At 40.5% G+C, this 26,869-nt stretch overlaps 1 protein-coding gene across 1 annotated transcript in view; it reads right to left on the bottom strand.

Annotated features, from left to right (window-relative positions):
• The window catches only part of acsf3 (acyl-CoA synthetase family member 3), a 28,273-nt gene extending 11,734 nt beyond the window's left edge, over positions 1-16,539 (bottom strand). The window contains exons 1-7 of the mRNA XM_020609434.1: positions 16,454-16,539; positions 14,576-15,384; positions 13,654-13,809; positions 9,268-9,422; positions 8,162-8,307; positions 3,439-3,536; positions 2,947-3,073 (exon numbers count right to left, since the gene is read on the bottom strand). Coding sequence (XP_020465090.1) covers positions 2,947-3,073; positions 3,439-3,536; positions 8,162-8,307; positions 9,268-9,422; positions 13,654-13,809; positions 14,576-15,295 — 1,402 coding nt within the window. The 5' untranslated portion in view covers positions 15,296-15,384; positions 16,454-16,539. The remainder of the gene's footprint in view (positions 1-2,946; positions 3,074-3,438; positions 3,537-8,161; positions 8,308-9,267; positions 9,423-13,653; positions 13,810-14,575; positions 15,385-16,453) is intronic.
• Between the last annotated feature and the right edge of the window lie 10,330 nt (positions 16,540-26,869).

Raw genomic sequence — 26,869 nt, 5'->3', positions numbered from 1 at the left:
GTTGCTGGATTGACATGTACACACTAAATCTAACAGCCAAATCTTCTCAACTCTCATTGTAGCTCTGGACACGAGACAGACAGTACTATCGAACACACAAAGAGGGAAAAAGGCAAGAATGGATCAATGTGCTGAGAGAAGTTCAGGATAAGGTTACAGCTTCCCAGTCATGCTATGCACCACCCACTTACAGTAGAAAAGACACCTCAGACCAGGTGAGAACTTCCTTATCTAAACTCTCATTTTGCCCATCTCTCCTTTCCTCCTCTTCCTACTGGCTTGTCAGTCTCCACTATTAGCTTTATATTATTCTCAGACTTCATCTTGTCCATATCTAAAAAGCCCTCGGGTTTAAACCAACCCTCATTCTCCATGTCTCAAATAAAGTGTTGGTACTCCACTCATGCCATAAGCTACGGTACTTTGATAAATGGCAAATGGACTTTCTTTCCCTGAGCTGAGTCTGTCAGGTGGCATAAAATATCCTTTGTCCTTCACTACAACTGCCAGACTGATGGAGGGCTGTAACCTTGGCGTAGATGGTGCTTAAGGGGCACAATTCAGGGCAGGGAAATCCCTTTTAATCTCCACTGTGGTGATGTGGCCTTGAAGTGTAACATTTACAATTCAGTAAAAAAGTTCACTCATGTCACTTTGACAGCCCTGGTGTAAAAATGGTACATCTAAGTCAGATCTCTGAAAAGCACTGTAGTGCTGAACACCTTCCATTTTCCAGAAGGTCAAGTCTTGGAGGATGTAGAAAATCTGACACACATAAAGCACTGTGGGAAGGTGACGAGATATCACCCAGGTGTCAGCAAGTCAAAGATGGAGAGCAAAGAGGAGACAGAGTGTTAGAAAGGTAGAGTGTGAAACAGGGAACAGGTAAAAGTACTAGAGCAAAGCTAGAAATGCAAGAAACCAGCATCCATCTAACACGTCTTCTCCCCAGAACTGAGTGGACCTGGCAGGCTTTGCTGTATGTGGACAAGGGTTTACTGTCCACATTTGCTTATTTATAAATCACCTGTATGTGTCTCTGAGTGAATAGATACAAATACACTCTGTTGGCAGTTTATTAGGTACACCTAGCTAATACACAGTTGAATAAACACCTAATTAAAAACAGATTCCACAAAAACTGATTATCGCCTTCATGAAGAGAGGACTACTGCATTAGACTGTGACTATATTAGCTGTAGCTTGGTGTAACTCGCAAACTAGTTGAGTGCAGTTATGAAGCTGGTTCTAAAAGTATTTTTCTTTACTGTAAATTCACATTTGAAAGGGTTCTTGATATTCTCAGTGTTCCACAACAAAGAAACACAGGATAATTTACCAGTACCACAAGTTTAGGTTACAGTCATTAGTCTAAATGGTTACCACTTTTTTCAGTGAAAATGTACTATATGGTACATGGCTCAATACTCCAAGCCTCAGCTGCTACTCGACTTGGGGAAGGAAGCCAGTGCGATCCATGAATCGGAGCTTGAGCAAACAGTTTCTCATTGCAAGAGGGAATAAGCACTTCACCATAGTTACAAAATGAATGCAACACTGACCAAGAATATAAAAGTAAAGTGGAATGAAGGAATAGTTTGACATTTTTAGTGAGATGAGAACACCGATACTACTCATGTCTATATGCTACAGCCAGCAGCCTATCTCGGTAGCTCATCAGCTGAACAGATAATAGAATAAAAGTTGAGATTTGAAAGTACTTCAGCTGCTATTTACCATTGTCTAAACAGAAAAAGCAGGACTTTTACTTCCTGAACCAAAAACATGCCTTTCATTTTAGAACTGTATATGTGTGTCTGTGTTAAAGTTGGCATCAGGGAACACAGGCAGGTGGGTAGGCAAGGAACGTGTTTGATAGCTTCCTATAGAGTAGTGCACAGTGTGTGTGTGTGTGTGTGTGTGTGTGTGTGTGGCTTGAGGAACCAGTCTGTGGGGAGCTGATTGCACAGGCTCTCATTATGTGGCCAGTGGCTGTAATGGAGTGTGACAGCAGCATGCTGTGCTCTGGATCTCTGTCCTTCCAGCCTGCAAAGCCAATTAAACACACTCTGCCCTGCTCTCCCACAGCCTCAGCCTGCTTCACTCTCCATCACCCCCCCACCCTGGCTCCCCAACACTACACTGTCCGTCCCCACTCTCTTACATGTGGCCTTACATGTGCCACCCTTTGTAGGTGACTCCTTCTAAACCCTGAACCTCCACATCTCCAGGTTCAGTACTTCCCGCTCTTTCCTCAATCTTTTGCCTCTGGCCCTTATTTCCTGTTATCCACATAACAATTCAAAGCCCCAGTTGCTTCTGCCGTTCCTTCCACACTCCTCAGCCTCCCCCTGTGCCAACCTAACGCCTGTCTCCTGGTGGCTTTGCAGTAAAGCAGGGCTCCTTTCGGGGGCAGAGAGTGAAGTGCTGGGCTGCAAGGGGAGAAAGCCTCTGATGACAGCTTTACTCTGTGCTACCACACAAACACACTAAAGAGAGGGAACGAGGGAGAAGGAGAGGAAGAGTGAGAGAGAAGTACTTGGTTCCTAAAGACTCAGAGCAGTCACAACCACTTAGGAGGAAAAATGCCCTGCAGCACCAAAAACACACATTTATCAGTCCTTCAAAATGTGCATACACACACACACACATCACAGACAGATGCATACACTGAATTTGTGACTGTGTATGTTTGTGTGCTTCCAGGACTAGACCTCTGGTTTTTAAGTGTTTAAAATCAAGCCCTGAAAGTGCAGTCTACAAAACAGAAGAAAAAATCTTTTGACATCTTTCCTCCTCCTGTGTATCCCTCTGACAGTACCACTCATGTAGGTGCAATTAGTGGCAGAATTCACTCCCTCCAAGGGCTTGTGTGTGAATGTGTGTGTGCATGTACAGTGCTGAAGTGTGAGTTAAGAGAAGAGGGAAAAGAGGAGAGTTTGGTACCTGTTTTGAACCAGCCATCATCAGTGAAACACTCTCGGGTCTCCTGAGGCTTGTTCCAGTACTCCTTAAAGACAGATGGACCTCGAACCAAGAGCTCCCCCTCTCTCCCCTCTAGACCTGGCTGCACCTATGGCATATTCACACAAAGAAAGAAACAGACCAAGACAGCTGGAGTAGACAGTTTAAAGGAGTTTGCCATGACACTGCTTAAACGACCATCTACTGTACTGTAGCTGATTGACAGGTGATGAACTAGCTAACAATAGCAAGACAAACAAATGCTAAACGGAATCATATCTGCATGCAATTATGAAGGCAAAATACTACATTTTCATGAATATTAACAAGAAAAACTAATATCTCACATTTTACATTTATTTAGGGGAAATAAGGTGTCAATATCTGCATTCTGGCTTGCACAACTGAATATGGAGTTTCAAATTCATAATCAAATCCACCTCCTATAGATAAACTTATTTGTTGATTGATTACCCGAGTCTCTCTGTGATTGCCCTCCACAATCGTGGTGTTGGATGTGTTATTCATGACAATCCGGACTTCCATACCGGGAAGTGGCAACCCTACGGCTCCTGCCAACAAAACAAGCAGAAACACAAAAACAAGACATGAGTACAAAGAGAAGAAAGTCCACTGAAAAAGAAATGATTTTTTTCAATTTTATAAAAGTTGAACACTCATGGGCAATGACCAATGGAGTGATTGTCATCAACCTTTACCACAGTGGGAGTGCTCCCTTTCAAGATGGCGTTAATCTGTGTCTGCGGGGCATAACTGGCCACATAGTCATTTGTCTCAGTCAGCATAAGCCAGATTACTTAGACAGTAAAGGTGATGCCCGATGCAGCTGTTTTCATCAACATCAAGAAAACTCCAAATAAGAGAACTATTTTTGCACATTTGTCTTAGGATGCTTAAAAATAGGTATACATTCCCAGGCCCAGGGTACTGGGATCTATCATGAGCATTGGCAGAGCCTTTAACCTTTGCCTGCATCCATGGCAATAAATCAATCCAAAATTCACATCATCACACTCCTCTTTCTCTCTGCACCCATTTTACATTGGTTCAAAGAAAAAAAAAAGGCAAAGCACTGACTTATGCTACAATTAAGTCATTTAGTCCTAACTACTGCTGAGTGTTTGACAAGGCTTTTAACTGACGCACAGTTGCATAAAAACATTATAACTAAGCTGACAAATTATGGAATAGAATAATAGTGTCAAAAATGCAGCAGCGGTTGACAACTGTGTGCTGCTCTAATGTTTAAGTGAAACTATTAATTACTGTGTAAAAAATGTGCTCCAAATTAAAAAATTCCAACACGTACTGACATCACCTCCATCTTTGTGTGTGTGCAAATGTAACCTCCTGAGTTAGCAAACCGTGCACACGGGATGCACAGAGACGAACTCAGTGGTATTTTGTGTGTGTGTGTGTGCTCTCCCCATAATGAACAGGTCGAGTCCTAATTAAAGAGTGATTCTCTCATTTCATATTGATCTAAACCACTCTAGTCCTGATTGGCAATGTCCATCACATGCGCTCCATTACTTGCACTCAGTCCAGAAAGGACTACAGTGTTTCACAATGGACAAGCAGGATAACAAACAAACAAACTTGAGTCAGAAGGTTAATACACTGCATGATCATTTAAAAAAAAACAGCTAGCAGTTACATAAGCCAAATCATGCCATGTTATGACTGCATCCTGAACCGCCATGGAAAATGTGTACAATTTAAGTAAGACCTAAAGTATAAAGAGGCCATGGTGTCTTCTTTTCCTTAGTCACAGTATGGAGGGTGGAGTGGATCAGGATCAACTACAGGTGGAGAACATTCAGTGTCTTACTCAAGGACACTACAGCAGGGTTAGGTTTCCCGTATGCTCTGTTAGAAACACTCGTTGCTCAATTGAACATCTTTGGAAATCCCTATAACCCACACCTTTCTAATGTTGTTTCATGAAACCAACAATCTGGCGTTCATACGCATCTCATGCCATGATTGGTCAGCTGTGCAGACGTGAGAACGGAGCTATATGTAGCTATATACAGCTAATATGTGTTGTCATTGCCATATTTAAACAATATCATGTTTCCCTTCCTCTCTGTAATGGCCAACTTTTCACCTCATCTTTGAGTGTGGCCATTGAGAACAACAAAAACACTTTTGATTTCCATCATGGACATGAACAGTACCTCATAATAGCTACTTTTCTGGTATAAACAGACCCTTAATACCTCTAAATATGGGTCACCTCAACAAAAGAGGTCCTCTTTAAAATCAAGGCAAATTGAAACAAGTGTCCAGATGATCAAATAGTTCACAACTGCTCAGTCAGTTCATCTAAAACACTATTTAGAGGTAAAAATGAAAGGAAGACCATGTATCTGCAATAATGTATAACCAAGTTTGGCATTTGTCTTTGTTCTCTTTTCCAAATATGGTAGGACTGCTTATATATTTGCCTTTTCATATTTCTTGGCAGTGTTCAAATCAAAGGGGAACTCAGGCACAGTTCCGTTTTACTTTTACATAAGATCTTAGAAATTAATATTTTATGTATTATTGTTATTAGCAATTAGTACGAAATTAAAATAACCCAAGGTCTTAAAACACTGAATTATCTTTTAGAATAAACCTGCAAAAAATAGGTCAGTCTCTCAAGCTCTCATCTTGTGGGTGAAGCGCTCTTCATAGAGTAGACACAGTAATCTTTCTTACCCGGCTCAATGACAAACTGCCATCTACAAAAAGACAAAAAAACATTACCATCCTGCAATAACAAAGTCTCCACAGTGCATTAGAGATTTGACTTTCCCCTGTTAGGCCCACATCTACCATCATTTTTGTCTTTCTCACATCAAGGGCTTGAAAAATTTTGAAGACTCGCACCATTTTGGTCTTGATGATTCAATCAGCCATTTTAAGTGCACAGGCGGGTAATAAATGCTCCACGGTGGATAAGAAAAGGTCTGTATTGGAGTGATGGGATTGTTGTACAGTTACTCTTCAATCAATAGAAGACTTCATAACTTTGGGCTTCAAATGAAAAAGAAGGAATCAGACTTGGGGCTGGAAGGTGTGGTGCAATCTCTGTTCTCTTTGTTAGTAAAAAAAAAGAAAAAAGAAAATAGCAGCTGAAAAGCAGGAATAAAAGTGATCAAAAAGGTCGACGTGGCAGCAAAGTGAGATAAAGACAGAAAAAACTGTCATACAATTCAGCAAGGACAGTATGACCTAGAAAGCCACACCGCTGTAAATCTGTAATGCTCCAAAACTGTAAGATACAACAACAATATGCCCTAAATACAGTAAAATAAATAAATAAAATCTGTGTCAATAAGGTGCATTAAGAGCTGAGTTCTCCTGCTACTTAGCTGTTGGTGGTCAGAAAGAAACAAATGTGTATAGGAGAGAGGGTGACTCCACTTCACTACTCTTCTCTGAGTGTTTCCTGCAGTTGCTATTGATCCATTTTAACCTACTTAAAGACAAGACAGGAACACTTCGACTCAAACAGGCACAAGCTCTTGCCCACATACACGTCTCGCACATGTCTCTATGCTGCAGTGGAACACCACAGACCTCTTGAAGCCATTCTTAACAATCACCTGAGAGGATTCAAACACAACCTACAACAGTTTATGTCAAACATTACCTGACAAACAAAACAAAACAAAACAGCAAGACAGAGGATTACCCAAGCCATTTGCAAGCTAATTAGCTGGTACCTGTAAGAGGAAGAGTTGGCTGGGGAACAGGAAGAGAAGGAGAAGGTGGGGAGAGAGAGGAAGGAGGGAGGACAGGAGAAGAAAGCAACCACCACTACCCTGACCTCGTTTCAAGACCTTGCCTTTGTTTCTGCATGTATGAGGGAGGCCTAGCTGAGATGATAGGGTTTTTTTTTAACCTGACATCAGACAAAACTGCCTGCGATCAAAACACAACACATGAAGCTGAAACGCTAAAACTGGTGAGAGAGGCAGAACAATATCAGAGATACAGTATGTGAGAGAGATTTGATCAAGAAGAGGAAAGTTACTAATTGTGTGGTCAGACCAACAGTCTGGTTTCGTGGATCCAAAGTGCAGAATAATCTGGGAAAGTCATCTGAATTAAACATGTAATCACAGCAGTGGAATCTCATTTGTAAACCCTGAACATATTGCCATAATGTAAGTAAGAGACAGCCCTTTTTTTACCCACATTTATTAAACCTTTTGATGATGTCCGTGTCATGGTTGAATGTGCTGCATACTGAGATATACAGTAGCCATCAAGATGATATTACAGTGTTTCAGATAGATGACCAGTAGCTTTTAGTCAGCTTCAGAAAAGAAAATCAAAAGCAGAAAGGAAATCCTCTGCTCCATGAGTTCAATTTAATCCATCACTGTCTCCAGAACCAGACTCACTGGACACACACACTTTAAAAAATATATTTAATGCGATGACGGTGGAAGAAACCACTGAGTGCATGTTTGTTGACTGTTAATCATAACATACCAAATTTAAAAAGCTAGTAAGGCTCAATTGCTACAGTGAAACAACAGATTACAGAGGAGCTGATGTTTTTACTCCCAAAGCCAACAACAACAATAAATTTCAGACTAGCATTGTCAGAGCAAATTATATCCACATTCATATAGCTTGTCTTCATCTGTTAGAAGTGGTGCCTGTCAGTTAATCCAAACTTTTAAGCTCAGTGAAAACTGTGTTCAGTTTGATTGACATGGTAATGACAAGACCACTGAAGAGCACAAGACCAAAATCAGATGACAGTTACTGCTACATCTTTTTCAATAAAGAAATAAAAAGAAAGAGAGACATGTGACCTGTTATTAAACTAATGGACTCACTACCCCTGCACTCTTTACTGTAATTTACCTTTACTGGTGCTTATACCACTTAAGCTTGTTTTTACGCTTGAGTAACTGCTGATTATCAGATGTGAAACCTGTCTTTTAAAGACATGTTGTTCTGGCTTCATTTCCTGCCACTGATTCAGGTTGTAACCTCACAGCAATTAGCTCAGAAGAGGACCAAGGCCTACATTTCAGCTGTCCTGGTTAGTGTCTTGATGCCTGCAGTTGTATGACATTATTATCCACTAGAGTAAAGGCATTAGAGTAAACAGTTCTGAATCACACATCTAGTCAGAGTCTCTGTGTACATATGTGAACTTGTGTACCTGGGATGCGTGGACCCTTGAGAGGGTTCAATAGTGCCATTCCGATCTCAGTCATGCCGTAGCGTTCCAGCAGTGTGTGTCCTGTAATCTCCTCCCAGCGCTGCAGAGTTGGAAGAGGTAGAGCAGCCGAGCCCGAAACCATTAACCTGGAGAGGAGAATGTTGAATACGAGGGAAACACTGAAGGCTCCAAATAACACATTTCCAAGTTATGCTATACCATAAAAACTTAAACTTAAACTGTACCAGACCTAAAATCAACAGGGCATCAGGGTAATGAGGGCTAGAAAGGGTAATTAAAATTTAAAAAAAAAAAACATTTCAGATACTATATTGAAGAAAACCATTTCTGCCCTGTTCACATTATCTGTTGCGTTGTGGGACTTTCATGTGCGATGTGCAGGATTTGTGCGAGTCAATAAGAAATATGCTTTCCGTGTGGAAAATTCTATAATAATGAAGTAGTAGAAAATATTGGTACTGCACAGCCAATAAATTAGAAAACACACAAAACTGTGACAACACATAAAATCTAACAAGGTAAAGACTGTTGAATAAAAGTAATATATCAATGTAATTACATTATCTCTGAAACAGGGACGATAACACCAAAAGTATCAAAGGGCAATAAAACACCCTCCTGAAAGCAATAGTCAACTCTTTACCTGATATGTATAGACACATATAAACAGATGGGCAACAAGTTAAAGGAAACCAAAATAAAGTGTTCTTGTAAATTAAGTCGGTGTACCAGCTCCTTGACATAGACTGTACCATCTCTGGAACTCCTCTGGAGGGATGAATGCCATTCTTTGAAAATATTCCCTCATCCAGTGTTTTGACGTTGGTGGTGTAGACCTCTATCTGACATTTTAGTACAAAATTTCTCACAGGTTTTCAGCCGGGTTCACACAGCATGTGACTCCTCACTTCATTTAGACACCCACCCAGCGGCACCTGGTGCCATGTTTGTCGGATTTCTCCATGCATTTATTGCAGCTTCTACTTTAAATCTGTCACCGGTCTGTATAAACACACATACTATACATACAGTATATCCACAAATACATCTACTCATAAGTCTTTCATTAATCCCACAGCCAATACCTGATTCTGTCTTTGCAGGTCGCTTTGACGAAGTCCCTGACATGAGGCTGTATGAAGTGCTGGTCGTAGTACTGGATCAGCTTAGAGTAGATAGTTGGCACAGCCATAAACACATTAACCATGGGAGCCTTGGAGCGCAACAGTGCCTCCCAAACCTGGGACACACAGACAGAGACAGAAAGAGAGAGAGTGGGAGAAAGAGATAAGCACAACATATAACTGAAGAGGGAGGAAAGAGGAGAGAGAGACAGACTGCAAACCTACACCAAGGCAGTTCAGTTTCCCCATAATGCCAATCCACCTAAAAGCTCGACCATGAAAACCTACCCATAGCATATGGAACCACACTGATATCAGCAGTGTTTTGGAAGTTACTCAATAAAAAACAATATTTCACTAATGGGAATTTTCTTCAGGCTGTAGCTCAGTACCTTTCTAAGATACCTCAAACTCACTGACCCTCTAGTGAATCAGCAGTTTCAGCTAGAGTTGGACCTTAGTTGCAAGCACTGTTTGTCTTAAAGTAGCGAGTCTTCTGCGAGTCCTATTAATTTTATCATTGTGGATCAGTAGATCAGGAATATTACTTGTATCCAAATGATACCTTGTTGTGTGCTAGATGTTATCTTGCAGTTTTTGCCCAAGCATTGTAGGCACTGTGTATGAAGTTAGAAGCAAATTATTGAAACTGGGACTATCTCACATTGGTGAAGAATCCTTTAAAAATTCCTGGATCTGGATGATGATCTGCATCAGCACCAAAATCTAATAGATCGTACCATGGTCCATACACTACCACTGCAAAAAAGTCATGAAAATCCATTCATTACTGTTTGAGTTATGCTGTGAACATCCCCTAGGCAGAGGTAATAAGGTAAAAAAAAAAAAAGCAGTGTATCTAATGAATGGGTCTATGCAGGCTAAATTATTACATATGAGATCATTCCATTAGTGCATGTGCTACAAAAAAGTGCATTTTTTATTTTATTTTATTTGATATAAATGGCAATGCCCAGGCAGCAGCCTCATATTAAACCTGTCAACACGATGCCAAAGAGAGAACAATAAAAAGTCAAGATCAAGCAGAGGAAAACAGTGGCGTGCCCTAGGGCAGAGCTGGCACGTTGGCCAGTTAAAAGGCCTCCTGTACGGTTACTGCTTTTGACAAATGTGCTTTTTGACTGTTACAGAAAGAGCCACATGCTGCTTCAAACACACACAGATGTTAAATAAACGTACCATAAACTTCCTGCACATATATAAATACTGTTCAAATATTACATAAACTCACTTGTTCATGAACAAAGTTGTTTTACACACCCCGCCTGCACCCACTCTACCTCATCCTTCACACACACACACACACACACACACACACACACACACACACACACACACACACACACACTCTGGTACAACGCAGTAGATGACTGGAGGATGGGACCACAGCTTAAATTAAGTGAAGGTGAGTGCCACTCTAAGTCCCATCTACCTCCTGGGCTGGGAGACAAGAGCTCCTCCCCAGCTTCCTCCTCTCCCTTCCCCTCTCAGACTACTTATCCATACTTTTTCTTCTTTCATTCCACCTCCATTTCCCAAGTGCTTCTTTTTCATTTCACACTTTCATCACTGACTCTACATCTTCCCTTCATCTTTCTCCCCTCTCTCTTTCGCTTCCTATCTCACATTCACTTACCTTCTCTCTCCATTTCATAATTTCCTGCTTCGCTGCCTCTGCAGTCCTTCTCTATCTCACACTCCCTCTCTCTCTCTCTCACACACACACACACATCTACTGTATATGCATGCTCACACACAGAAGGATGCATTCTCTCCCATCATCCCTCTCACTTACAATGCAACCACATCCTTCTTAATAAACCTGCAATTTCTAAACGCTTCCTTCCACTTCTCCTGAGTCACCTTGTTGTAGACTCACCTAATCTATTATCTACTAACAACTCTTCCCCTCATCTCCACTGCCTCTAATAAACAAAGAAAACTGAAATATATAGATAAATAAAGCTGATATTATTAAGACTTGTCAACAGTCTAATCAGATCCCTATCCAATTTCTGACAATATCATTAGAGGCTGATGTAAAAATTGTTTACCAAATAAAACTTGGTGCAGAGAGAAGGATTATTAACTGAGCGTACCCTGACCATTGTGGGTGGTGTCTATCAAGTGCAGTGGAGCGCTTCAACCAAGTCCAACACAGAGGGGAGAGGAAGGCAATTTATGTCCATCGAAACGCTGGCCTCCACACAGGGAACAGGATGTCATGAGAATCCAGAGCCACAGCCTGCATCCTAAACAACTGTGTGAGCTGCTCAGCCCTGCTCTCAACATGGGACTCCAGTACAATCCCAACTCTTCCTTTGAGATACTGGGTATTGAACACCAGTGTGTCCGTAGCACTGAGTATCCAAAACGGTCACGTATCAAAAGTTGGTGCCGATGCTTGGTCAAGTTAGTCCAGCTTACTTATTCCTTGATCAGCTGTTTCCATTGATATCGTAATTTATCGTTTCATTTTCTAACTATCATAATATGATACTTGTGATATGATTAAAATAAAAAATGTGACCATCATAGACCTGTTTCTAGGAAGGTTTTGTACAGTGACTTGTACTTTGGTAAAAAGAAATAAAAAATGTGTTCTAGAAATTTAAAAAAAATATTTTGCAAGGTAAGATATCAAAAAATATAATTCTGGCATTGGTAATAAAATTCAGGTATCGTACTCAAGGCACTGTCAAAATAGCGGTTCGGTGAGGCTGTACCTGGGCACAGTGGTGCTTTAGGAACAATTTGAATGTCAGCATGCTAACATGCTTAGAACGAATATACTGAATGAATGAAAAGACCAAGTACTGGACCTGTTGAAACTAGAGGAAAAGTTGGGGTGATTACATAAATGAAATAAAAATGTCAGTGCACTAAACCTTTCAATGATTTAATAATAACAGATAAAACATTCCACTCAAAGCCACAAATGTTAACCACATATCTAGACCACATTTTGTGCCAATACATCTGGCAGATGTTAAATTAAATTCTGATCTGCTGGTGGTGCTAGAGGAGGTGAGGTGAAGAGATCACCTGAATCAGTCGACTTCTTTATCTGAGGAACATGAATGTCCGTACAAAATTAGATGGGAATCATCTAGCAGTGGTTAAACGGCTGACAGATCAGCCCACTGTACGGAGTGACACCCGCAGATTCAGTATGTTTCTTCTTTCCAAGTCTGGTCTAAATTGCAACATCTCAGTGTGTTATTACATTTAACTTTCGTTTAAATGAATCATTTCTTAATGGTTAGCCAAAATATTACTTGCTGTGATGAACAAGTCAATGGAGATTTAAATAAACAAAACCTGACCAGTGCTGTGTGAATCCCAGAAACAACATCTGCCTTTGTCAGCCTGCAAAAGCACACTTAAAATAAATGTATCTGTGATTTGCTGGATCACAATTTGTGCACTGAAAATTTCTGTCACTATCTCCAGGCGAAATCAGCAAAAATCAATGCCAGCCTCTGCTGCTTAGGCCACTCTTCGGAGATCTTAGGGGACAGAACAGACAGACTATCAATCACTTCATCAATCTACTGTAACTTCAAGAGCAGAAGAATAAAGGCTTTTTTCTGAGGGTGAGACAAGGGCTTTTGTAGTTTGGTATGCAAGGGCAGGGATAACAGTTTAATATTGTGTTGATAGGTACATACTTGGCCTTTAAAATCCTTTCCTTTCCATCTCCCTTCCCAGCCATTAAGCTGGTCCTGACATACAAACAAAAACACACACACACACACACACACACTCGATCGACACGCATATATAAACACTAGGCACCCCATCTTCCCCTTTCTCCATAGGGCAAACAAGCACTATCATCCTTCAATGTCAGCTCATCGATTGATCTGCTGCTTAAGCCCCTGCCGTGAGTCAGCACTGGTCAGACACAAAGCCACACAGGGCAATTCATCACTGAGCCCCAAACACTTAGTTTGACAGTCAGAGAGGGACATGGAGGAGAAGGAGGAGAAACTGACAGAAGGAAAGAGGGAGAGGAGGTGAAGCGGGAATAAAAGAAGGATGGATGAAATGTGGGAGCAGAAAGTGAAACACTGATAGAGAAAGAAGGACTGATGTGGAAATAATTGTAGGTCTTTTATGAGCCAGTAGCACCTTGTCCATACAGGACTTTTACATCTGAAATCCTTCTTAGCCTCACTAATCAATGACTGGCTTGATTGGCACCTGCCAAGGCTTACAGCCATACGACTGCCTTTTTTGTTGAGCAGTGTTAATGAAAGGTACACTGTACCAGGAGAGAGAGTTACAAACAAGAAAACAACAGAAACAAAGTAAAGTCTAGACCTTCTGAGGTTGGAATTCAGGCAGCATGATGCAGGTGGCGCCCACCCAGAGGGGACACAGCAGCTTGTTAACAATGCCATGGAAGTGGTGGAGAGGCAAGGTGTGGAGGATGACATCATCTCTGGACCATGCCCACTCTGAAACCAGACATTGGACCTGAGGGAGAGGGAGGGGAAAGAGAGAGAAGAGCGTGTCGCCATGACACAATGGGTACATCCTAAATCTCTTGTAAGCACTGTCATTTCCTTCTCTTGTGTCTTTTCCTTGTATCTTAGTCCCGCCAATGTAAGACACAAGGAAAACATGCCTCCTATCGTTCAATCACCAACAGTCCCAACACAAATATCTTACCAATTATAGCTAAACTGATACAGTATTTTTGATCCCAAACCTGATAGGGATATTTGAGTAAAAAAGATTAAAAAAACAATACTTTATCCAGTATTCATGGTTTTCCATAAACATAGGACATATGCAAAATATCTTGTCCTGGATCCCTCTGATTTTTTATTTGTTTATTTTTACCAAGATACAAATTTGTGATGTGTAATTGTAAATAAATTTGATAAATGATTATAAAGTGGACTACATAAAGACCATGGTGAACAAAAAAACTAAATTCTTTCTTATTACACTAACAGTGTTATGTTTAGCTGTCATAAAGGGTTAGGATAACCAAATAATTACAAAAACAGACAACCCACACTGCTTGTTATTTAAATTAGACACAGCTTTTAGTACATTAGCAGCAGCTGTACCATCCCCTGCTATGTCAAAGTCATGAACCAATTGGTTTCTTTTTTTTTGCTATGAATTAAAATCTACAGGCGTCAAACTAGAAGTCTGAGTCGATGACAAAAAGTAGTTGAAATGTAATTTGCTTTGGCTCCAGTGTAATTATGGTTTAAAAGAAAACATTTACCATGGCTAGGATGCTGCTGTGTGTATGCAGAACTCCCTTGGGTCTCCCTGTGGTACCACTGGTGTAGATGATCATAGCTGGTCGATCAGCCCAGTCAGTTATGGCCATGTCCTTCTCATGAACATCTGCCCCATCTAAAGTGCACAGGTCAGAAGTAGGGGGCAATACCAGGCATGGCAGCCCAAGCCTCTGTGCCAGCGGCTCAAGGGTTTCAGCATAGGGATACCCTGCCACCAGCAGTGAACTCTGGGAGTCTGAGATTAGGTACTCCAGTTCAGACTGAGGGTGTCTTCGGTACAGTGGCACTGCCGTACCACCGCTCATCCATGTCGCCCACTGTGCCACTGTATAGGATGCATCATTAGCACACAGGAAGGAGATTCGTTTTCCTTCCAGACCCCCAAAGTTAGAGTTGAGTGCTGTACTGATTCTTGCTGCAAGGCTTAAGCTGCTGCAATACACCTGCTTGTAGCTGTGGCTGCCACTACTGTCTACAATAGCAGGCTTATCTCCAAATGCTGGAGCTTTGGCAAACACTGGCTTCAGGTTTGCCCTTGATGACAAGGCTGCAGTCCATCTATGAGCCCTTCGTTGAACCACAGTCTCCAGTAGCCATTGCTCTGGCTCCGATGGGTGACAAGTTCTGTAAAGAGTGGCTTTCCAGCGAGGAAAAGTCCACTTCAAGGAGTAGCAGGTAGCAGCAACAAACCTCGATGACATGTTTGAGACTCAGCTGTTCATACCCTGCTGAGTTTGGATCTCAGGACGGCGCCATCCTGCATCTCGCATCTGCTCATATCAGCCGATATCTGTGAGTTGACAGGAAAAAGGGTACGTGAACTTAGCTTTATCAGGCAGCACATAAAGACTGTCATTGTCTCCTCAATGCAAATACTGGAGGAAAACGGATTATCCTCCTGACCTTCTTCAGTATTACATTTGAGAGATTAGCAGTCACTTTCTTCGTTACTTTCTAAAACTAACTCACTGTGTGCAGCTTAACCATGTTCTTTGTTCTATAATTTTTAAACCCCAGAAAAGGAGGCACTGACAAACGTGAAATGAGTAGTTGATAAACAGAAAATGTACAGGTGCACTCAGATGATTTAGTATTGCATTTCAATAAATATGGGAGATTTACAAGAGACAGATCATCAAACTTAAAGCAGCAGAAGCTGAGATATCCCCACAGTTAACCTCAAGTGTGGGTCAGTTCCACAAACAACACGTGCTACATTTTCAGCCTATAGCAGCCGTTTGTAACTCAGGCTTTCTGTTAAAAATCTGAAGGCTCAACCCCAAGCTGCAATAACATCATCTGTATTATTCTGTCAGACTTTAGAAAGCTCCTTCTAAAGCCACAGGAGGCTTTACGCAACTGTTCACACAGACAAAGCAGAGCTCTCTATGACGATTGAATTTCAGTTGATGTGTAATTGCGTTTCGTAACAAAATAAGACATGAGGACATGTTGCTAATAAAAATAACTTTATTAGAAGTAATTTTAGAAGTAATTAGAAATAGAAGGGTGTCTGTAGTTCGAGACTGCCAACATATTCTATGCTCTTATCATATTCTGATCTAAAACTGCGTTAAAGCCACATTTTATTAATTGATAAGGATGCCACTCATTGCCCAAATATCTTCGTTAGCTGCTGTGTATGTTATTAGCATTTGCCACAAACGTTATCAGATTCACTGAAGGTAATGCAGACTGTTGTGATGACATTTGACATCGTTTATGCGACTCCGATACTGACCGGACCTCAGCCACAATGCTAATAATAAAAATAAATTTTACAGCAACAATGAAGATTAATATTATTTAGATAATAGCCATGTTGCACTAGGTACATACATCATCAAATGTACACTTACCTTAGTTTAAACGGAAGCCGGACCTTTAGTAGTGAAGAACAGCGCAACGACATTAACCCTCCGGCATGAAACAGCGGTCGTTGGAACGTCCTCCCTCCTTAGTACACACTGACTGAGACTTCAAAAATATTTAATAACAATGGACTTAATTCTTTGACGTTTTTCGCTATAAAAATGATTTAAACTAACATTTCCTAATATTCCGTTCTTTATTTGAAGAGGAACTCTTACTGAGATCATGCTCTCTGAAACCTGTTTAATGTGCTGTTAAACTTTATATGCTTATTCTTGTAGTTTCACATTAAGGAACTCAATAACAACTGGAATTGCAAATAGTTGTGTTTTAGTTGTCTTTTAAAATCAACTGAAATGAAAGATTTTTTTCAAAGTTTTTTGTCCCTCATTCTATTTGTTAGGTGTAGTACCTGGCACTAGTCATCCATATGGTGAACAAGAAGTAGTACAACTAATGCTGATATATTCTACCTGACAGTGTACTATAAGTACTGTGTTTACCTGAGACCAGAGAGCAAGGGTAGTCAGGCCGTTTTTATAGTAGAGCTTTTTACATAAATAACATACTATGCAGTTCTTTTCTAACAGTTAAGGAGGACCTTCCCATCTTTTCATAAGCTAGTCTATATGATGCATTAGTGAGTGAAGAATTTACTGTATAAAGTGTGATAAAGCACAGTGCACAGTGGAGTCAGTAGGCTTTAAGTTGAAGGAGGAGGTGTACATATACACAATATCATCGCAGCCAAGAGTATAGTTTACTGTAAGTTGTTCAATGGTCTTTTGACCAGCAAAAAAGTAGTATGATCTATTTCTATACAAACATTTAGATTTGATCTCAGCTTATTTGTCAGGTGTTTCACGTTGATCTTGGAATCAAGAGAGCTCATGATCTTATTTCTTCAGGTAATTATTAAATGCCATTCCTTTTAGGTTGAATTAACTTTGTATTTTTGAACAATTTAATTGTTCTTGCATTCTGATATATATTTTTTATTTTTAAAAGTTACACTGGATCTGATGTAGTATTTTGTACTACATGCAACAGAATATGTTTCATTACACATCCACAGACATTTTCAGATAACTGCATGATACTGTTCATTATAGAACGACTACCACGTCTTGTGTTGTCTGTCATCCTGTGGTTCTTAACTCATCTTGGTGTTTATTGGCAAAACCCACCTCTGTATCTGAAGACCTGCAAATTCAGTGGAGAGTTGCTCACCAGAGATGGAGACAGGAGAAGGGACAATGTGTAATATATTCTGCTACCTCACACAAAACTGTGTTTGGCTTCAGATCACATGTCAGTCCTACCACTCAGTGTGCCAACCAGCTTGGCTTGCTTCATCATAACAGTGCAAGTGGGCACATTCAGCCGCCAGCTGGCAGTCGTGGGCCTCAGATAAGAGAATGGTAAGACATGGCACACGTTCAAAAAGTTTTCACTTCCCTCCCCAAACCCCCTACACTGCACACGAGGATGGCATGTTCCTAACAAAACTGGAGCCTTTGTTTCAGAGAACTCCCCTCCACTCTCAGGAATAGTATCGTCAAAGACCACTCGTTCCCATTCGTGGGGAAAACGATATTCAAGCGGATGCTATGCTAGCCCAGCAGCTATGTAATTTCCAGAGAATCCTTTATTTGTAGGGTGTATGGACCCAATCTGCATCTTTTTGAATCATATTGCACTGCAGCATTTTCTAAGGATTCAACCAAAAAAAAAAGATCGAATGTCGTCTCTGGTGAAACGAAATAAGGCACAGATGACCCATGTTTTTGGATTTATATCCTGGAATTTGGCTATATTTTTGACATGCATTATGTGGGGACTGGAATTTGAGCCACTGAGAGACTTATTTACAGCTCCTGGAGACATATGCAGGGATGGATGAAGAGTGGAAGTTAAAAAGAACATCACATATATGTCTGTTGTTTGTCGGGGTAAAAGGACAAGACATGGCTGCAAAAATGCGATTAGACAGAAAATCTATTAACTAGAGGCTGGCATTCTGATGCACTGGCCTGCTGCCAACACACCATTCAGCAAAGACCACCTGAAAGTACCTCGCCAGTGATAGGCAGGACGTCCGCAAGAAGGCGCCACTTCCCATCTTGGCAAAGGAGTGCATCTGAGGAAATGGGAAAGGGGAGACCCCCCCACAGATCTATGAGAGAGGCTGAGATGGTAACACAAACCATAGGGAGTACCCAAGCATGTGTCAGGTTGGCATCAATGTGAGAAAGTCTTGGCAAGCGTTCTATTCTCTCCCCTCCCACCCCAGCTCACACACAAACTCACTGTTGCCCTGCTTGGAGCACATGGTACATCAGCAGCGGCATCTGGCTGCACTGACTCCTGGCAGCTGCGCTTCGTCTTCGCCAGTTGGGAGTCTTGGCACTGCCACTTCATCAACTACCTGTGGCTCCTCCTGGGTAAAAAGGCAAGCGATGAATAATTCTGAGGCTGCAGCTGCAAACTTGACTTTCATCCAAGAGACTCACTGTAAACATATGACTTCCTCAGCAAGCACATGCCACCCACATACTAATGCATGGTTGACAACACAGCTTGTATTTGTAAAGGGACCTATGTGATGGTGTGGTTTGTTTGAGGTGAAAGATGCTCTATGATGACATGTTTTATCTTTATGAAACACAAATGCTTTTAAGGGGGCCTAGTGAAAAAAAAACCCATGGATAACACAAAGCTCTCAGCTTACAAAAAGTGATTTTTAAAGCTTCAAATCAACAAAGACAGTGAATAAAAGGCATACATAAATGGCAGTAATATACCATTCTGAAATTCAATGCGTTTTAAACTCAGTGCTCTTTATCAGGCACCATAGGCTCATCTCATTGTGTTGGGAAATGGTTATGAAAGATCAAATCAAAAGGAAGCCAAAGATTACACGTAAGAAATTTTTTATATTGAACAAATGGATGGCTGACCTTTCAACTCTACATTTACTGCCTCACATTCAATTTCTAACAGAGTTTTTGACCACAAAGGACATTTGCCTGAAGTTCTCTGAATATGTTTTGCTGTGACAATATGGATTACTCAAAAAGAGTAGCAGAAATCTGTTTGAAGATTACCTCCCTTCACAAAAGAGAATTTCAGTGGCATCTTTGTGAGCTTTGTGTGGTCACAAACATTTAATTTGTTACATCTAATTTTGATTAAAGTTGATAGGCAGATTCTTTGTTTAATGCAACATCTTTTTTTGATTATACCATCTACAGCTCTGGAAGGTTCCATTTTATTGTTGAGGTGTGTTTAATGCTAACTCCTGTCCTTTTGTCCAGAAATGTTTAGGGTTCTTCTCCACTCTCAATTGATTTTTCTTGTAGAGAAGCCCTCATATGGATTGTTTCCAGGGCAAAAACACAAAGCTTTCAATTTGTCCCAAATGTCAGCTCTTAAGATAACCAAGTTAGGCACTTGGTAAAAAAATTTGAAGTGAGTTTATTGTAACCACAGTTAGTGTTAAATGCCAATATGAGAAGTTACTGATCATACACTTTAGACTCTGGTTATACATGAAGTAAAGGCAAGGGAGGCAGTCGAGGGAAGAACAGTAAAAAAAAGAAGAAAGCCACATATAATATTGGAAATTCTTGACACCCACTTTTTGGAGCTCGTGGTTTGCTCTCAACTATTTGAAAACTGTCTGACCCAATTTGAATTCAAAACTTGTTGTGTTAGCCTTGTTTCAAGAGAAATGTTGTTGACAAGCTGTGAAAATCTGTCAAAAACTACATCTCTCCTTACACACACACACACACACACACACACACACACACACACACACACACACACACACACACACACATACTTTCTCACTTTTTCTGTGGGTGTAAGTCATCTGACAGTGACCCAGTGGGAGTTTTTCTCCATATGCGTTGGTCTGACTCATTTTAGCCCTCGGCCATGTCCAACTGTTCCCTGTCCCAAACATATGCGCAGTGGCAGGGAGATAAGCGAACCATCACCGCACGGGACCTGCAGATATGACACTCGACCCTTCTTTCCTGTCTGTCTGTTTCCCACAGCATATGTCATCATCAGTACTGGCCCTGAGGACTCACACCTTAGTGGGCTGACAAAACATTACTTCTACCACTGCTTCTCCTCATCCTGCTCTGAGTTAAGGACGTCTGTTCATAAAAATGATTGGATCGTCAGACTAAATGAATGTTTACAGATTTTGGATTAGGTGTTTTATTTGAGTTTTGCTTTGTTTATTCCTGCTTATAGCCTGAGTGTGTTTACTGTCAGACAATACTGTATATGTTTGCCCTCATTTGACATCAGCTGATTTTCAGTGGTCATCATGACTCTGAATGTCATTCGCAGCTTTACCTCTCTTATTCATTATGCCCTTGAATTTTTTTGTTTTTATTGGACAACCCTTTGATTGGGCACTTGACTCAGTGGATGGATTAGCTACAGTATCTGTGCAGATTGTACCACTAGCCAGTGAGGGCAGAATATGCCAACCAGAAAAGGGACTGGGGTTTTTCCAAGCGGTCCATGTTGGCACATGAGATGGTATCACTGCACAGAGCCCAAACCCACAGGGGACCATGGGGTGTGAGGCACATATGGGCAAACAGGCTGTTGATGAGCTGCTTATATAAGCCTCTCACTGTGGCCTTAGAGAGAGATGTCTCCACCAGAGGATTTGAAGTGCTATATGTTGTGGGTCTGCATTGTTTGAGCTGGCACAGAAGCTTGGATTCAATCTGCATATGGAGCAGATATGTTCTTCTTTTTGTCATATGTTGTTGAAATTCTTTGAGACAAGCCCTGTATAACAATAAAAAAAAATGAAAATGTCTGCAACTTTGTTATTGTAATTTACACCTTCCCTGAATAACAGAGACAGTGTAGTCAAATGGACGGAATAAAGTTTATTTAACTGTAGTCTTAAGGTAACTCACCTTAAATAAATGATATCCAACTTCCTGACCTACTGGCTGTAGTAAGCTTTAGACAGCACTGGACTTTTTTGATGGCTTTCCACTAATGCCTTATTGATTCTCTTCTTTCCCTTTTAACTCCCACATATAGAAATGGAAACTATTCTGACAGAAAATCAAATTCAAATTCAGCTCACTGACTCTGTTCTGCATACTCAACAAAATGCTGCCTCTGGACATTGGAAGAGTTATACAGTACAATTAGCATCTAATTCAAACAAGCATGCCAACTTTGCATATACAGACTGGGACACATTAAAGGAAACACCTGAATAAATGTGTGGTCTCTCCCAGGATGACAGTGCCCCCATCCATAGGGCACAAGGGGTCACTGAGTGGTTAGACGAGTATGAAAATGATGTAAATCATATGCTATGGCCACCACAGTCATGGGGTCTCAATCCAGTTGAACACCAACATGTTGGTGGTGTTAGACAGTGTCTCCACTACTGTCATCAAAACACCAAATGAGGAAATATCTTATCCCAGCACCTTAATAACACTCTATGTTGGTTTTTCCTTTACTTTGTCACCTGTCTGAAGTTGAACAATATTACATCCAGATGTAAATATGAAATGTTTGTTATGTATTCCAGCTTATGTGGCTATGGGAGAAAAAGTTTTTTTTACTCATGCAAAAAAACCAGGCTGCTATCTTTCTGCTCCATCTCCTACAAATATGCACATACTACATGCAGCCACACAAAGCCTCTCTCGCCCTTACACACACACATACAAAGGTCCACACAAACATGCAGTCACTGAGGCTGCCAGGCTGCTTGGGTGGTTGGTTGTTCTCTGGAAGACAGTGCCATATGCTGTCTAGCCTCCCAGGGAGGACAGAGCCTGTTGTAGTGCTGTTGTCCTGACTCTAAGGGAAGCCCCCTGCTGTACACACCTCACCAGTGACAGCCCTAAAACTCAACCACTTTCTATGAATTTTATGTGATTTACTTTTCAGCTGGCTAATGTCAAGATCTGACACTGCCCCTGCAGCACATGTGCTGAGTGAGCTACTGAATGAATGTTTATCTCAATAAAAATACAAATATTTAAAGGTATAATTGATTCAAATTATATTCAGAATGGATATGCAGATTTTAATTAATTTGTTCATTTAATTATCACACTTGAAAAGATACACCAGTAACACGAGCTCTCTTTTACCAGTGTGCCAAGTTTGCAGTGTATAACGTCTGAAAATAATGTTGTTAGTTCCTCTGCCTAATGGTGTTTCTATTTTTCAAAGAAAGAACATGTATATGACTGTGGACATTCCCAGCATCCGTGTCTTGTTGGACGAAAGAAAGCACCACCAGCACCACAATGAACAAAGGCAAATTGTAAACAAGTAAAGGCCTGTTAAAATAAGTTGTAGACTCTGGCTTCCCCTGCAGTTAGAGGGCCTGTCAGTGTCTTTTCACATTATTGCCATCTCTTCTGGAACAGTTGGATTTGTGCTTTGATCTCTCTTTTTGAGAGAAGAAGAGACAGAGAGGTAAATAAAAAAAAAGTTGAGAGCAAAACTGTAGAGTTCAGAGCGAAAAGAATGTTTGGATACCTTTGGCTAGAAGTGCAGGGAGGTGATGGGTGTGTTTGCTGAGAAGGGTGATGGAGAAAAGAGTTGGTGTAAGAGTGTGTTTGTGCATTGGCTTGAGGGGTACAAGATGCGTGTTCAGAATTTATCTTATCTCTGTGTTCATTACTATTTTGCATTTCAGTCAGAGAGCTTGGGTGCCGTACTAAATCGCAGGAAGGATTGTTAGACACGCGTGTTATTAATTTTTTCAGGGTCCCTGTGGCGTCTGTATGAATCTTAATGCTGCTGACTGGGCTGCAGCTCTATCGACTTTCTTTAAAATATGAAGAAGCTTTGCTGGAAGCGCCTGGGGTCATTAGCTGAAGAGTAGGCGCAAATCCCTCACTGAGCTTGCTCCGGCTTTGCCATGTTAAATGTGCTCTTAAAATATTCATAATCATACTCTTGTATTCACACGCTTGCGTGCGCACACACACGCATGCACACACATACGCACACAGACAATGCACTGGGGACAGAAGGAGATCAATATTAAAATGTATTCCTGTTTTGGTGTGCGGTTAATTAGCTGTGGTTCTTTTAAACCATGAAGTTTGAGAACAGATTAACAGTATCTTTTTGTACACAAGATAGTATTTACTTACGCTTCATCCATGCGGACACAGATGAAATACATATCTGAAGATGCTGACATATGGAAACCAAATAAAACAATAATTCTGTTTTGTACAGTTACTTCTTCAGTGCTTTACAACCGCATTATAAAAGAAATGTGCAGTAATACCTTCTATTTCAGAGACCCAAGACTTAATTGCAAGACTTAATTGCAATTTTTGTTTTTGTTTCTGTAATTCACTGTGGATTTGCGTTACACTAAATGCGTTTGCACTAAATGTTTCACTGCCATTAGAGCCAGTCTAATGACATGGCAAAATCACGCATCTTCAGTTGTTTTTTGACAGTATTCCTCTTCAGAAAAGTTATTTTATTACATCTTTATTTTGAAATAGTGTTTGAAATATTCAAGCTCAGGTGTTGTTAACCGTACAACTGCATCAGTTCTTTCAGTATGGCATGTGTAATTTCAGCCAGCTGCATTGTTTAGGAGCTTGTTAGGAGCACTGTGTCCCTTTGTAATCTAATCAACATTAGATCAATAATAGTATGTGGATATTAGTAGATTTTAGTATGATTCAGTTTTTGCACTGCTGATTGTTTCATGTGTACATACAAATTGTACATATATGTTGAACTTCTTACAACATGGTGCTCTGTCTTTTATTACACCCTTGGTCAATAAAGCTGATTCTGATTCTGTTTATTATCCACACACTCTACTTTCTGCATTCTGAACTAGGAGAGTGTAATTTATTATATTTCTGGGCAATTCTTTGATAGAGGTGAGCTTAAATATCAGTCATATTGTGATGCTATTCATATTATTATTAGGCCATATCTGCTGTGTACAAGTATTCTCGATCAAGACATTTTTAGAGACAACACATTTATGAAAACTGACCATGTTGTTATAGTGACAAAGTCCATGTAGGGAGGAGGTCAAGGTGGCTGGATGGGTCAAAGGTCAAAGTGTTTATTTATCATATGCACAGTTAGGAAACGTGTTTCCCTGTACAATAATATTCTTACTTTGCCGTCCACATGAATGCCACAAAATACAAATAAAATATAAAATAGATAAATAAGTAACACAAAATCTAAGACACTTTAAGCAGCAAATGCAGCAATATAACAAAAATATATAAGAATATAATAACAGAATGTATGCTGCATGGGAGCAGAATGTGCAGCAGTCATTAGTCAATGTGCAATTATGCATGTGTACACTGAGAATGTAAACAGTACAGGTCGACAGTACATGACGTATTTCCTGGTAACAAACTCCTCAGCTGTTTAGGAGTCTGATGGCAGAGGGAAAGAAAGAGTTTTGCAGTATGGAGGTCCTGCACTTCACACTTGTGAACCTACGGCCAGAAGGTGGGGAGGTGAACAGTCCGTGCTGGGGATGGGTAGGATCTTTAAAGATGGAGGCAGCTTTCCTACGCACTCTGCGGTGGTAAATGCTCTGCAGAGAGGGCAGTGGAGTCCTGGTGATTTTCTCCCCAGTCTTTACCACTTGACAACTAAACACGTGACCTTATAACTGGAAACATCTCAGTGACCTTGACCACATGCATACTGCTGTAACCATCAAAACAAACATCCTATAACTCCTTAGTTTAGCCCAAACAATGAACTTTCCTTGAACCTAATCAAGTTGTGCAAATATGTATGAAATCTTTACTAGAACTCCATCAGATCATAAACATATTAGGGATTTGCAATGACTTTTAAACAATTTATCTGTAGCATTTCTCCAGCTAGACACTACACTTCCTGAAGGTGTAAACACAAATGTGAATGGTTGCCTGTCTTTACATGCCCTCAGCCCTGTGATTGACTGGCAGTCTGTCCAGGGGGTAACCTGCCTGTAGCCCACTCTCAGTCAGGATCCAGCACTTCTGCAACCCGCTACAGGATATCTGGATATCTGCTGTGGGGGTCACTAACTCAACAAGCGCTGCTGTGGGTTGTATCAAGGAGTAAGAGCAAATGACCTATGTGGTCACTTAAGTTGGAAGACGTGCTGCATTTATGAGGATAAAGACAGTTTCTTTAGATGTGGTGGCTTCATCAAGAAAGTAAGCAGCACAGTTTTACTGATTTGTGATTTGGAGACTGTCTCTAACGTTTGTGCAAATTTTGTTACATGTTATCCCCCATGATTCCTGTCATCTCTTTGCTGCTGATTGTCTAATCATTTATAGAAAAGAAAATATTCTTCACACATTTTAAAACAGTTTATCAACTTTGAACAACTCAAATACAACTATTACTTTGCTGTCTACTGTATGTTTTTTAAATGAATGTTGTCCAGTTGTTAAAATGGCTGACTTTAAAACATACAGACAGAAATACACAAAGCAACCGGATTAAAGAAATAGAAATTAGTTGCAGTACTTAAAGATTCTGTTTTGACACTGTGGCAACTGATTGGTTTACAGTATATCTAATGTCACTACTCACTACTTCAAAAGCTCTTGGTAACAGCAGTAATCAAACCAATGTGACTGCATCAGGTAAATTAAATATAAAGAAAATTTAGTAGTATACCTTTTAAATGTGCAAATACCCCTGATGATGAAAAATGGTGCTTCTGTCATGCTCACTGCCTCTGTGGTAAAGAAGTCTGAACTGAACCACTCATTAGCTGAACATGACCTGTGTGACACATGCTATTTTTACCCCTGGATAATAGAACAGGGGTTAAGTTACAGCTCATCAAAGAACTCCGACATGTCTGAGACAGGTGCCGTGATGGAGGCCATGCCAAAACAATCACATTGCTACAGAAAGGGACAGCCCGCCTAATTGATGCCTGTTTGCATGGCACGCTGCTGGACAATGGATCAGGACAAGTAGATGCATCAGGGGGTGAATGATACACACAAAGCCGCTGAGAATAATACTGCTAGAACAATGGAAAGAGGAAGTGAGCATGTGGGTTTGTGCGTCCGTCTGTGTGTGTGTGTCCAGAAAGAGGCAAAAAAGACAAAGGAAAGTGAAGGGATTAATAAGTTACTTACACTTAATATAGTAGAATATAAATAGAGCAATAGCAGAGAACATTAATATTTAATTTAGAAATTACATACTGTATGTTTATAAGCTGGAAAAAGTCAAATCAAAGTGATATATCCTTCCAGATTGTTTATTTACAATAGCTTTTAGAGGCCTGAAGAATTAAAACTACTTTACCTTCTTTCTTTTCACAGGATCTAGTGCGACTCAAAACAAGCTGACACTGTAAG

The sequence above is a fragment of the Monopterus albus genome, unplaced genomic scaffold (genome assembly GCF_001952655.1).
Source record: "Monopterus albus unplaced genomic scaffold, M_albus_1.0 scaffold4.1, whole genome shotgun sequence".
Taxonomy (NCBI): domain Eukaryota; kingdom Metazoa; phylum Chordata; class Actinopteri; order Synbranchiformes; family Synbranchidae; genus Monopterus; species Monopterus albus.
Note: the sequence above shows the minus strand (reverse complement) of the source record. Positions and strands in the feature narration are given on the sequence as shown.